General features: G+C 40.6%; 1 protein-coding gene across 2 annotated transcripts in view; it reads right to left on the bottom strand.

Annotated features, from left to right (window-relative positions):
- Nucleotides 1-15,087, bottom strand: part of znf516 (zinc finger protein 516) — a 41,094-nt gene that overhangs the window by 3,928 nt on the left and 22,079 nt on the right. For both annotated transcript variants that reach the window (XM_081376891.1, XM_081376890.1), the window contains exons 2-4: nt 8,141-10,083; nt 4,117-5,352; nt 1,454-1,558 (exon numbers count right to left, since the gene is read on the bottom strand). In XM_081376891.1, the coding sequence (XP_081233017.1) occupies nt 1,454-1,558; nt 4,117-5,352; nt 8,141-9,857 (3,058 nt within the window). In that variant the 5' untranslated portion in view covers nt 9,858-10,083. The remainder of the gene's footprint in view (nt 1-1,453; nt 1,559-4,116; nt 5,353-8,140; nt 10,084-15,087) is intronic.

Raw genomic sequence — 15,087 nt, 5'->3', positions numbered from 1 at the left:
TTAGTATCACCAGTTAGCGTGGCCGCGGCAGACAGTGAACTGAAACTACCAATTTAAAGTGACACACAGAGTTAGTGTGCATGCTAATGGAGGCCGGGGGCCCCTGCCCCGCTTCATTTGGAAGCTCACACTGAAGAGAGCAATCACTGATGACGTAGATTGTAAGTCTATGTGCATAGAGAGAGAGAGAGCGCTTCGTAAAATGTAGCATTTGGCCTCTGTCACTGGGGATCAGTCTGGATAGTATGCACAACCTTCACACAGTCTTCAAAACAATTTTTTTTAAAAAATCAGTCCTCTCGTGATTCGAGCAGCTAAGTGCACCCCTGTTTAAAAGAGCGCAGGGAACCCTATTCATTTGGACTATTAAGAATGGAACGTGATCTCTTTATACTATTAAAAAGCTGCTACAGTGCATGCTAATGATGTGCAATAGCGCTTTTCCCCTAGTAAACTGGAGGTAAATGTACAAAATACTAAATAGCAAAGGTGATTTCAGTTTGTAGAACGGAAATTGAAACAAAATTACAATGACAATGAATCCTAACAAGCCCCTAGTTGTTTATGTAAACATTCAATGGCGCACAACCTCATTATAAATTTATTATGGCGTATGAAAGTTTGTTGTTGAACAAGGATGATGGATATAATCTTATCTGTGATGAAATGAAAAAGACCCCAGATTGAGTAGGTGTGTGTGTGTGTGTGTGTGTGTGTGGTTTGATGAGAAGACAAGGGCAAACTGTCACATTTTCTCAGTGAGCATTTGACACATATCATACTGGACTGGTGACTGTTCAGCTTATTAGCATGCACAATTACAGCTCCATAAGTGACATCTGATTAATAATGTATACAATTTTCACAGGTCAGAGTCACACGCAAATATGTTTGCGGCGGAAAGAAAGAAAGACTCTCGTTCAAGGACAGAGAGAAATCGCTCGCACACACACTTTGCACATAAACGCATACATGCACATTTAAATATATATGACATTTTCATGGTAATATAATATGGAATCATTTAGCAGCTTCTATCTTATCCAACTTAACTTTGGTGTATTTATACATTTTCACATTTTATATATAATATTTCATACATAAGACAAAAAGTGATTAAAATAATAAAAACACTGATATTAATGTACATTTTTTTACTTATTGGATAAAGTATCTTATAATATTAAAAATATTTATAGTTTACAATGATAAAGAATATTTAATGTAACATTAAAAGCAGTGGTTAATAGCACTACACTACAATTTATCGCATAAAGTATTTTATAATTTTTAATATATTTATTATTACATTTATAATGATAAAACTGTGACACAGCATTATTAATAGGAAAAGGTATTTTGCGACTGGAGACGCTAATAAAAAAAATGTAGTTAAGTTAGCAGTTTCAGTTAGTTGCTTCCCAACGTTTGTTTTTTAGTGTGTGTATCTCACCTGTGTGTGATCTCATGTGTGTGCGGTAATGGCTGGGCTGGTTGAAGCTCTTCCTGCACACCGGACACACATACTCCCCCTGCTGAGACCCTGACCTCGCCAACCCTATAGTTCACAAACACAAACAGAGAAATGGAAATTAATAGGAAAAACATGTAGCCGAACTTACACAGAACAGATAGAGAGGTTAGGAGATGGAGAGATATAGAGAGAGAGAGAGCATCATTAGTATGTTTCATGTGTCATTATGGGAGGCTACCTTCAGGGCTTGGATGGGGAGCTGTCATGCCGCATCACGAGAGCATCTCTGACAGCCTGACATGAACACAGGCCCATGTGACCGCATAAATTACAGTGAATTAAAAGCCTTGCCCTGTGATGAGCCCCCATCTGCGCTACCATGTCACATGTCAGGTGTGCTGCTTTCCCCTTCCTCCCTCTCTCCTTGTCTCCTTCCCTCTCGCTCTCACTGCTCTTTTCCTGCCCGTCGCTCTAGCTATGTCAGCCCTCGTCCGTGCGAGGGGAATCGCTCGGACACGTGCGCGTCGGTGAAGGACTCGCTGAAGTAACAGGAACGGATGTGGAACCTGAAGCAACCGGCATTCGTTTCCCCTCAGGGCGCTTTAAGAGCGTGAGCTGAAATGCTGTCCCTTTGGCTCCTGTCCGTCACCTGGCACTGGTGGTCCTACCTGCTCCGACCCCTCGGGCCAAGCTTTGTCGTAGCGCTGAGCCGTGACTTAGAGTGTTGGTGGCAGTGGTAAGCAAGGCTACGTTTAGTAAACATGAGTCTGTGAGTTATTACCATACAGGAGCGACGCAACAGGAAAAGCAGCGGACGGCACAAACAAAAGGATAGTCTAATATTGGAAAGGTCACTTTATTGTATGTGACTCAAAGGGCTAAAGAGAGCGCTGATGATATCAGGCCAGACAGTTGACAGAAATTTTCTCTGTCTTTCCGCAGAACTACACTCACTGAAGCCGGCCAACTCGGCCAACTGGACCACCGCCTGGCAAAATGTCCTTAAATGAAGTGGAATGAAAAAAAAAAAGCATTTGAAAATATTTTTCAAAGCAGCTGGTGGCTTAATTTGACTCCTCTTGCTCTTTCGTACATTCACTCGTTGAGTTGGCTACTTTGCATATTTGTGGCGTTGAGGCGCTGTAACCCCTCAGAAAGCGCCCGGCGTGCTGTTATGAGCGTGATGTTTAAGGCTCGGAATGCCTCTCAGCGATAGCTGTCTGAAATGTTTTTACACACTTTCGTAGGTTACACGATGATGAAGAGATTACTCAATAGTTCCATTAACCTTTGCGAATGCGCATGCTGGCACAACGGCATGTGGGGTGATGCGTGCCATTTTAGCCTTCACCGTTCTCATTTGTCATTTCAGCTCAGGAGTAAATGTAGTTAATGTGCCTTTGCTGAATAATTCAGGTACTGTGACCTGACAACCATTTTTCAGCATGTCAATCTTTACCTGTTTTTCAATGTTACAATGATCCTGTGAAGTTAGTGTTATTGGAATTATTCTGACACTTAAAACATTTGTCTGAATAACTTAAAAAACAAAACACTTCAAACTAAAAATCAATTGTTTGTAATGCTACAGGTGAATTTAGGCATCACATCATTATGATGCACGATATGAAAAATGGATTTTAATTTGCAAAAGAATCCAATAAAAGTGTTATTAAAGATTAACATTAGGTGAGCATCAGATGATGGCAAAGGTAATTAAAATGCAAATTTGGGAAATGAGCATGCATAAATAAATATCCAATATTGACAGATACCAATAAATAATAATAATAAAAAACTTTAAAACCCATTCCAATATATTATATCTCTAGATCTAGGCCTTCTAAATAGCAAACATCTGATATGAAAAGCTTTGTCAATGGATAATATTACAAATAGTAAACAACTGCTTTATATTTAACAAATGTGTCTTATCAAGCTTCTGTACATCTTATTTTATATTATTCAAATGTATATATTATGGTGTATATTGACATTATAGGCCACCCTGCTCTCTAGGTATTAATATTGGTCACTAAAAAACTACTAATAATTGTCTTTTTTTTTTTTTTAAGGTGAATAGTTTTTAGCTTCAACAATTTCTGTAAATGATTGTGCATCCACAACTGTAGTTACATTTGAAGGTTTTCGGTTCTTGACTGAGATATGTAAATGTAGGATTTGGCTTAATGAATGCACATCTTGCCATGTTTGATGATTTAAGAGTCATAATCACACACGACACGATACAGGAGAATATGGAAGTCCAGTGTGCACTATCCCATTGCAAAGCTAATTGATAAGATTCCTTGATACACGTTTAGCAATCAAGTTTCAGAAGAATAGAAATAGGCTAAAGTACAGTAAAGTCCAGTACACACAAATCCCTATACACATGCTCAATGTATCACCATTGCACCACTGATGTGTCATTACATTAGATCATAAAATCAGACCAAATTGCATGTTTAAAAAACATTAGTAGTAGTAGTAGTTTTTTTTTTTGTAAACTCTTTTGAGGGTCCAAATACTGTTTGGGGCCACTGTACAATAAATATTAGCTTATTGGAATAAAAAAAAACAGTTAAAACTGCATCCTATGATAGTGGTATACTTCCAGACACCCATTAACAGCCTCTTACCTGCTTGCTCAGCAATGGCGTTGCTGAAGCCCCAGTGGTGGTAGAGGGCAGCTAAATCATGAGGACTGCAGTTCTTCAAGAAACTCATGATGTCCGTCACAGCTTCTGGACCATCAGCCTTTGACTGTCTCTTGGACTGGGAGTGAGAGGATGGGCCGCTCGAGCCAAGTCTGCTCCAGGGGTCATACCCAGCCACGGACGGTGTATCCTGAGCTTGAGAATCCGACCTGCCGGGGGTCTGAGGAGTATGGGCTTTGGAGCTCCTCTGATCCGAGAGGTTATGTTTGCTAGAGAGCATAAAATGAAGTCCTTCTTGAGGTAGCAGACTTCTCTCCATCACTCTGCTTCCTGTCTTTGGGGTTCCAGTCTTCTGAGGACTTGCCGTGAGCCGCGATGAGCTATTTTGATGGACGTCTGCTTTGTGTTTACTGCCTGCCAACTCACTCGTCCTGGACTTGCTGGTCTTATGTTTGGACGAGTGAGATGGTGCCCCTGGTGCTGTGGCCGCGTGCCAGCTCTTGCTTTGCGAAGAGCTGGACTCTATGCTACTTGTCTGAGGTTTTGATTTCTTTGTCCCTCCAGGGCTGCAATCAGGTGGACTCGTTCGGGAAGCTCTCATCTGTGGCAGAGACGGGCAGTCCTTACCCTCCAGAAACGGAGGTGGCCCGGTGCGTCTCTTGAAATCGAGAAGCGATTTTGGCCCCTTGAGGCCGTTCCTTGGGGCCCACTTAGGCACCAACGTAGTGCTGTCAACTTTGTGTGCAATTCGTTGGTGGATCCAGAGAACTTCTGGATACAGTGTTGCATAAGAGCAATAAGGACACTGGTGTCTGACCAAACTGTTCAAAAATGTAGAAGAAACCCCTTCTTTTTCGTTATCCACTTCAATGGAGAGATTAAGCAGATTAGCATCCACTTTATCAGTGGAGCTACTTTCTTTCAACCCCTTGCTCTTTTCATCCTCCGTCTTTGAAGCGGCGTCGCTTAGTGCTGCCCTCTCCAGGTGAGTTGAGGTGGTGTAGGGCCAGTAGGGCTGCTGCAGCAGGGCATTTCTCAGTCTTGGGAAGCCTGTGTGGCTCGTTTGGTGAGTTTGGCTTTGGCTGAGTGAGCTGGTTAAGGCATCACTCCTCTGGCCCCAGTCCCTGATCGCCAAATGATGTGTTTGGACGTGGGCAGCGATGGCCGAGGGCTCCGAGGTGCAAAAGTCACAGTGCTCACAGGTGTATGGCTTTTTATCTGTCAAGAAAACAACATACAGGGATTTGTAACTATATAACAATAGTAAAAAATGTCTCTGAAAGTATAAAAGCTAGCAATCACAATAACACTGATTTTAGATACTGACAGTGAAAACTATTTTAGAGAATCACCACAAGATGGCGCCACATAACCATGTAAATTCACAGTACAATGTACTAATCCTGTACAGTAGTTTTAGATAGTGTTTATATATATTACACACACACACACACACACAATGTTTAAATTTAAAAAAAAAAGAAATGAACTTTTCTTCATCAAGGAAGGATGCATTAAATTGATCAGAAGAGACAGTGAAGACATTTATAATGCTAGAAAATACTTTCAAAAATCAAATAAATTTTCAAAAAATAAGTTTCCACAAAAGTATTAAGCAGCACAACTTTTCAACATTGATAATAATAAGACATTTTTCTAAAATGTCTAATAAAACATAATATTTAATGTGTGACATTGAAAAACTCTAATGAGTATGGTAATGGCATTGCATAACATAAATAATAATCTACATAGTTACACAAGATCAAAAAACCTTAATGGTGGTAGCACAATCGCACACAGTTTGTTTAACATTAGTACAATGGAGCAACAGACTACTGGGCCTGGGAACTTTGCCTGGGACTACCTCTTCTCATCTGTCAGCAAGATGTTTGTTTACATTTAACATGTCTGCAATCTCTCAGTAGCTAGCTCTCTCTCTCTCTCTCTCTCTCTCTCTCTCTCTCTCTCTCTCTCTCTCTCTCTCTCTCTCTCTCTCTCTCTCTCTCTCTCTCTCTCTCTCTCTCTCTCTCTCTCTCTCTCTCTCTCTCAAGCCATCTGGATTCCATTTGGTGGCTTACACTAGCTGCTGTGCAGCCTTCAATCCACTCTCTCTGAGGTTACTTTTGAGCCAATTCGGAGAGGGGGTCCGCTGAGATAAACCTTACACACACGTAATGGCCATAACTGCTTCCCTAAATTCTTTCTGCCTTACAAAAGCTACAAGAGGAACTATCATATTCTAAGAATAATGAGGTATGATAATGAATCTTTTAGAGGAGATCAATTGTGTGGAAGAGCATTCTACAGTCTTCACACCTTCATTAAAATATCAGCAGTGATTGGACATCTGTTTTAACTCTTACACAATGAAACCTATGTTCTGGAACATTCCGTCTGTGTTAATTCCTAAGAGGGCATCTTTTGTTTAAGGCAATTTATTTTTGTCAACCTTGTGGCAACACGGGGCCAATCTCTCAGATCTATAATCTGTTCCTTTATAGACGATTAATACAACACCCAATGATTTCACTAAATTTGACAAGACTTATCAATCATCAGGACAGATTCAGTGCTCTATGGGGCTTATTGTCTTTGTTGAAATACCTGCCATATGCAGTATTTTTCAGTGATTTTAGTGTTGTGTTTTAACTGAAGGTCTGCATTAAGATGGGGAAAGTGGAAAAAAGACAAATCTTTAGAGCTTGTCTTCCTGAGACAGGAAGTCCAGAAATAGCATCATGCAAAGAGGGCTGGACACCACCAGCTACAAGCAAAAGATTGAGCAATTCAGAGCCTGGTTTTGCACCTTGATAACTAAACTATGCTATGGTTCAAAGATCTCACTTAGTTCGAAGACAGATTTAAAGGGTATGAACAAGTGATACACAAGTGAGTCTAAAATGTATTATTTATTTATTTTTAATTTCCCCAATCCTTTGATTATAGTCAATAACTAACTGTCTTGAGGTCCTTTACAACAAATGTAGTTTTATTTATTTATTACAGCTTTGATGCAGAAGAGTAAAACAAACTATGGGTACTACATATGGAAATCACAATAGTTTTATACTTGATGGGAATTTTTGTGCATAAGCTAAAAATATGTTAATTCTTAAATTGAAAGCTAAGAACATGCTCTCTATTTGAAATCAATTATGTATTGTAGATTTAAACTATGCACGAACAGTACAATACAACTGAACACGTTAAAATGTGCAGCAGTATTTGTCCACAAGGTGTCTCTGTCCTCCTTCAGAAGCAGTATATCATACAGGATCTGTTAAACCAGCCATTATCCTATTCCTTTAGATCTGCCTTTGGTACCTGTTCTAAAATTCCTTTCAGTTGTTTGTTGGTTGATTCGCTGGCTTAAGTGTGTTTGATTACAACATTGTAGGAAGGTGGATCCACAAGAGTAGGATCAATAACTATAAAAGCTCTTGACTGTAATTTCTAAGGTGACTACAGCAGATAAACCTGCTTCATAAATATTACTGTAATCCTTTACTTAATCGTCCCAGTGTAATTTCTAATCAGGTACCAGTTACCTGTTGTGAAGTTTACACACAGTTTGGAGCACTGTAAAATTCATTCCAACTGTAAATTAATTGAACACACCTGAAACAACTAATCAAGGTCTTTAGGTTAACTTAAAAAGGTGTTGAACAGGGATAGAAAAGGATATTTCTACAATAAAGTGGATTTATAGTAGCAATACTGAGGACCCATGGTGTACAATACACATACTGTAAATAGGTAACCCATGAACAGATTCAAATGATGGAATTTCATTCCTTATGGTGAATGTAAAATAAAAGCAAACACTATAAGCATCTGCACAGCATTGCATTGGGCATTATTACAAACAGGTAGGCAGAACGGAGGTTATGATATCAAGTGATGCTTGAAGTTATAACAAATGTTCAAACTAAAAACACATTTCTAAGATTACACTTAAATTTTGAACTGGCATTAAATCTCAAAATAAGGAAGATGCCCTTACCTGTGTCCCCAAATAACCCTGCCCGTCTTTGATCCCTGAAGTGTCCTGCTGATTCCCCTGCTTTAGATGGGCTGGAAGCTGCTTTACGGAACAGTCCATTTCCACCAATGGTTTCACCCAAGCCACCATGTCTGATGAGCATGTGGATCACCATCTGTTGCTGTGTGCGGAAGCCCTTCCCGCACTCCAAGCACTCTGAGGTTTTCTGGGAATTCTTACGGCTAGGACGAGAAGTAGGCCGGTACTCTGAGTCACTCAGATTCTCAGGGCTTCGCTCACCTGTCAGGACCTGGCTGTTTGTTTCTCCATTGCTGTGCTGATCTGTGTTGGAGCCTTGGGTTCCTGCCCCTTTCCGTTTCTTGGTTGAGATACTCACAGTGGCATCGAGTGATTTCTTTCGCTTGTCCTGTCTGGTCAAGACATACTCGCCCTTGTCCCTGTCATATGCTACATCTGCTTCGGCTAACCTCTCTTCCCAACCCAGGCTCTTCTCAGATACCTCCACCAGTTTGCCTCTGGTGACCAGTTGCCAAGCCTGGTAGCTACTTACTGGATCGAGCTCTGGGATTCTTTTCCCTAGAGTTCCTTCAATGGGGTTCTCTTCCTTTCCTGCTGGTTTTAAGTTTAGGCATTCCAAGAAGCTTGTCTTGGTGGCAGATGTGAAGTCCTTTTCACTGCAGAAGGTATTGTTAGGAGGCTGCTCAATATTTCTGTGGACCTGCTCGTGCAGTTGCAGGCTCTGGCGGTCATGGAAGAAGTTACCACACTTGGCACAGAGTTCATACACACACACTTCATTCACCAAGTTGGACTCATCCTGCGCCACCTCGTTGACAGTAGCTGGAAGGTAAGACTCACTCTTTGGTTTTACCTTGGTGTTGTGCGTCTTCATGTGGCTACGTAGGAACCAGGGCTCACGAAAACGCCGTCCACAGATCCGGCACCCATGATCCAGACTGTTTTGATGCTTCTTCATGTGAGCTTTCAGAAACCAGGCTTGGGTGAACACCTGGTCACATTGTTCACATGGGAACTCGCCTTTACCAAGTACACCGTCAGCTTCCTCGCTGGTAGAGACTTCTTTGGTGATAGATTCCTCCTCAATAGGATGTACCTTCTCAATGTGATCCTGCAGTTGGTCCTCCTGCAAGGTCTCATAAGGGCACAGTTCACATTGGAAGACCTTGTGAAGCTCCTGCATATGCTGTTCAAGCTCTGCCTGACTTGACAGTCTTTTCCTGCACTGAGAGCACTGCATTGACTGTTTGCCATTCTCACCGGAGGTTCTTTCCTTCTTCCCACCTTTCTTCCTCGTTTTGGTTGCCTCTTCACCACTCACAACCTTGTTGCAGGCTGAGGTACTCTCAGTCGGACTGGAGCAACCACCTTGATCTTCTGGCACCCCTCCTTCTTTTTCCCCTTCCTCATCTACATCTTCCTCCTCGCCGCCAGTGCTCTGGCTGAGGCCTTCCAGTTTGTGACTGCGAATGTGGGCCTTTAAGCTACCCTTCTGGGCTGAGCGGTGATCACAGTGAGGACACTTGTATGGTTTCTCCCCAGTGTGCTTTCTCATGTGCTGGGACAAGGAACTGAGGAAAGGAAAACTTCTTCCACAGAGTTCGCAAGTGTGACCCCGGCTCCTCTTGCCATCCGGGTTGTCCTGTCCACCCTTGGAGAAGGTCTCTTCCTCTGCGACTTCCGGCCGTTCCACCTCCATCTCAAGGCTTGAATATTCCACTATGCTGCTATCTGTTGTCCTATGTATTAGATCCTATTGAGTCTGTCTCGCCTGTAGTCATTCAGTCTGGGTAAAAGTTCTCTTTGTCAGACGTGTCATTGTTGGTAATTCTGTGTTGACAGTGTTGCTTTTGTCTGGAATATGTCTGGAGTTTTTTCTCCAATGAATCATCTTAACAGCTGAGGGTTTGCTTCATTCTGGTCACCTGAGAGAAAATGGAAACACAACAGAAGCAGATTTGAGAACATGACTTGCAAATGAGTAAATAAAGGTTATTCATTAATCCATTAGTCCATGGCAATGAACAAGCAGTTACTATGACATACAGTACACAATGCATATTTTTTTTGTAAAATTACTGTCTTAATGATTCTTAATATGAATCAAGTGCTCTTAAAACTGTAGAGATTCGAAACTTAGACCCAGTGTTTGAGACCCCCAGCTAACAGAGCCCTTTTATATAGTCATCTGACAGTCTTTTGTTCAGTTAAATTAGTTTAAGGCAGGATCCATACTGCATAGCTAAAAAAAACAGAGGACATAGTACATTGGGTTTTATGCTCTGCACCATTTAAAAGTGAGTGGGAGAGGGACAAAAGAGAGAGAAAGACTGCTGATGTCCTCATTTAGGCGTCAGAGGGAACGGCACATCTTTAAGTATTGCATAAACACACTAACTTATACAACAGGCTCTCTGATTATTCCAATAGGAAAATGAACACAGATACAGTAAATACACTGCAACATATTCCAACAAGCATACACACCCCAGTCCAGAATCAGGATTTCCTGCCATTCTGTTTTGTTTTCTATCAAATCTAAACATAGCAAACCTTTTTTTTTTTTTTTTTGCATTCTTCAAAAATGGTTATGCTGACTGACAAAATGTTTATTGTAATACCCAACCTGGCATTTCCATTAATCTAGTTTGTGCAGTTTTTGGTTAAAAATAAATGAATATATACTACACTACAGTGGAGGCGGGGTCTGGTTGTAACATGGGGGACTGTAACTAATATCTCAGTAATATAAAGTCCAATTACACAAATGTGTGGAAATGCTCTTACAATATACAGTATTTTGAATTTAAATGTTACCAATGTATATGATTTATTAATATTAATAATATCTACAGACAAAACAATGGTTTGTTATTTTTTTGTTTTAGAATTGTTTATTTTCAAAATGATTAATTGTTACTGTTTTCAATTAGTTCCTATAATTCATATAATAGGCTGTTCAATGGCAGGTTCTCATTGTGACCCCATATACTGTAAATGTGACAACATGCCCCAGTATCAAGGTCAATGTATATTCAATTAACTCTTTTTTCTCTTTTTTCCTGGGCAATAACTGTGGAAATGTTCAATAGTTCTTTCTTTTTTTAGTCAAGACTTTAAGGTTTGTGTGACAACTTGCCCCTGTCTCCCCATAATTGTGTCCGACTGAAGGGCAACAGTCTCAGTTAGTCTCCTCTCATAGTCAGTATGAACAGTGGTTGTCTGCTCACAGACCTAAATTCATTGTGTGTGTGTGTGTGTGTGTGTGTGTGTGTGTGTGTGTGTGTGTGTGTGTGTGTGTGTGTGTGTGTGTGTGTGTGTGTGTGTGTGTGTGCTCAGGCGTAAAGAGACTATTCAGTGTTGGGCAAGAGAGGGGCCAGTTGGGATGAACCCTGAGGGCTGGTCCTCTCTCTCAACAATCAATAATCCATTATATACCAACTACATTTCACCGCTGGCCCAGCATCCCCCTCACACAAACACACACATTCTAACGCACTAAAAACACACATCTCTACACAGTTCATCTTTTACGGTAAGTTAACTTGCTGGGCTATAAAATGCCAGGTAAGAAATTTAAAGAAGAGACGTTTAGGAAATTGGAAGTTTTCCTAGAGGTCCCATCATCCATTTAGCCTATCTTGACTTATATCCAATATTTGCCTACTTATCTAGTTTATTTTCTTTGATTATTTGATTTTGTATGTTAGGTAGCGAGTAAACAGTGTAGCCATTATGACAATGGAATGGATGAGGTGCTTAACCGCATAATAATGGAACTGAACATGCTGAGCTGGTAATGAATAGTGTTTTGCTGTTTGGCAAACCAATGAGCTGAGCATTAAATCACCGTAGCTATGATACCAAGAGGTTTGGGAGATGTGTAAGGACACACACTACACAAACACACACATACATATACACACGTCAGCAGTGGGGTTATTATTGAAACATGGCTGTTCTCAGAGGGCTTACCTCAGCTCTGCTGACCTACTTATCCCCAGACAGTTCATCTCATCTTGTAGCTCCATCAATGCAGGATCAGTGCATTTTTCAAATTGAGCGCTGTGTGTGTGTGTGTCCATGTGCATGTGTGCACTCAAATCCTAAACCAAATTGTGCATTTTGTCCAAATTCACAGAGACAGTTACCAAACCACTAACATGCATCAATAATGACAAGAGAAGATAAAAGAGCTCAATTGTCTTTTGTTGTTATTGTGATGTGACGGACAGCAGATTAAACATTTGTTTTTCTTTAAGACTACAGTAACCAATGAGATTTTTTTAATGCATAATCTGTCCTAAAACAAGCATACTTGTTATCCAGCATTTTTGCAAAACTCCTTGGGCTTCCTATCTTACTAACAATTTGGTAGTTCTCAAACCCCCTAAACTACAATCTCATTGTGCCACTCGCACCAGAACTGTCACAATAGCTCATGTCTATACCTCCTCTGAGCGGCGGGGAGTCCAACATGGCCATTGTTGGATGAAGGGGTCCATCTTACGCTAGAGGCCTGTCTGAAGCATGTCTGGTTGGGGAAGACAAAGGGAAGTCCCTCCCGGTCCCATTTCGAAGTAGATCCTGCCTGGTACCATCAACTGCTGATTACAGCTGCAATAAAAAAGGGGGCCCTGGTGCATGTTTGCATTTGCGAGAAGGATAGCAGGTGCTGAGGCTAACGTTGTCATGTTAAATTGCGGAAAATATTCTGGTGTCTACAACAAAAGTAATTCCCCCAGGTTTGAAACCAAGGAACGAGAGGAGCCAAGAAGAAACGGGCTTGGTTGGACATGCTACATGAAATGTCAAGTCCAGCAAAGTTAAAGTCTGTGTAATGAGGAATGCGAGTACAGATGTGGTCATATGATAAAAACTGAACCTAGAAAGAGCACAAACGTTTCTATTCAGCTGAAATGTAAAGCTTAGTGATACAGCTTGCACAGGGTGAAGGGCTCCTTTGTTCTGCAGTGTTTCTGAAATGAAGACACAATGAACACTGCTTAACTGTTGCCTGGCCACGTTACATACAGTAGGCATAAAACAAGATTTACAACTCAAGTTCTTCAAAAATACATTTCCCCTATAGTTGCTGACAGTGGTTATGATTGAGTGTTTATGATTCTATTGATTTCCACTGTTAGGATACAGCCACCATTCATTTCAGATTTTTGAGGAACCTTTTTTGACTTGTCTATGGCTGTTACCCCAGCCTCAACTCATCATCTGTGTACATCTGTAATACACTGTATAATGTAGGCATCTTCAACATAGTTGAATCCATTTACTCATCTTAAAGGAAGGCATTATTTAGTCACTCTCACGTATCGCTGTTTCAGTGCTGTTAACCCATATTTTCCGCCTAGAGTTCAAACAAGTACGTTTAAAGAATCTCAACACAATGACAATTTATTATGATCAGGGGATAGACAAGCTCCAGATAGGACAGATAACACCCTAAAACGGTCACGCACTATTTTGCAAATCTTCCATACAAAAGTTTTGTGTGAGAATAGACCTGAATTAAAGTCACTTTCCACAGATTTGTCTTTTTTGTCACTATTACTGTTGTGTAATGATTCCTAAAACATTTATGTTTCTAATCCACTGAAATATTAGCAGGGGTGAAAAGTAAAAGTAAAAAAGTACAGTTTTCTAGCTGAAGACATATTTTCAAATGTAGTTCCTGTGATGGCAAAGCTGAATTTTCAGCATCATTACTCCAGTCTTCAGTGTCACATGATCCTCCAGAAATCATTCTATCATGCTGATTCAGTGCTCAAGATTTTTATTATCATCAATGTTGAAAATAGTTGTTTTCAAGTTTTTTTTTATTTTATTATTATTATTAATAGAAGGTAGAAAAAAAAGGTAGATTTTTTTTTTAAATAATTTTATATACATCCTTGCTGAATAAAGGCATTCATTTCTACTGACCCAAAAGTTTTGAGCGGTAGGGTTAAAAAAAAAATCAGCTTTTTACTTAAAGGCAGGGTAGGTACTAGGTAGGATTTTTCAAAAAAAAAAAAAACATTCCAAATTTGTTTAAACTGTCTTTATATACCAATACATAATTAAAATGTAAGTACTCTGAAAAAGAGAGTATAAAAATCGAGTGTCTGTAGACCTCTCACGACTGTTGTAAACACAGCTAATTATTTCCATTTACTCCACCCCCTCCCTTCTGGGCTCCTTCCAAAGCCACGCCCCCAGAACACATGAACGCGCGACGCCAAACGCTCAGGCTCAGCTGGAAGACGCATTTATTTACCTGAGACGAGTGGAGAGGAAGGAGCGCAGTGCATGCAGTGACATCATGTCAGAATCACATGTAATAAAATACCTAACTTTATCACTATGAATATAAACAAATAAGATGGCTTTTAGTACTCACTATCAAGCTAGCATATCGATACTGGTAAAGTTTAAAATATACTTTGTTTGATTCGGTAACGGGCTATATTTATAGGTAACGAGCTATATTTATAAGTCAAAGCTAAAAACTGGTTGCATTGATACACGTTTTTCCATCAGTTACACTGTGATGAAGGTGAATTTCGTATAAGATTCATAACATATACGGTGTTTTGCGAGTTTCCATGATGAAAACATTGTTGACTCTAATGAGGACTACACTCCGGAGACAAGTACCGCTTCGTCGGTTCGAGGACAGGTCCGGGGTCGAGGCAGAGGAGGTCGTTCAAGAGTGCGGGCAACCAGGGTCCGAGGAAGTAGTTTTTGCCTTGTATGCCTTCGCTGACTGCATATGCAGGTGCTTTGAATTTTGAATGCTCTTTCTCTGCCATAATTTTACTCTTCGTAGGTTCCGCGCCTCTCAAATCAAACGGGTGCGCGCGCATATGGGCAGATCTAGCAACAGGGGTGGTGGTAGCCATGGTTGCGAGAGTGAGTGACAGTCGCCCAAA

The sequence above is a fragment of the Scardinius erythrophthalmus genome, assembly GCF_964197995.2.
Source record: "Scardinius erythrophthalmus genome assembly, chromosome: 10".
Classification (NCBI taxonomy): domain Eukaryota; kingdom Metazoa; phylum Chordata; class Actinopteri; order Cypriniformes; family Leuciscidae; genus Scardinius; species Scardinius erythrophthalmus.
This window is presented reverse-complemented; position numbering and strand designations above follow the sequence as displayed.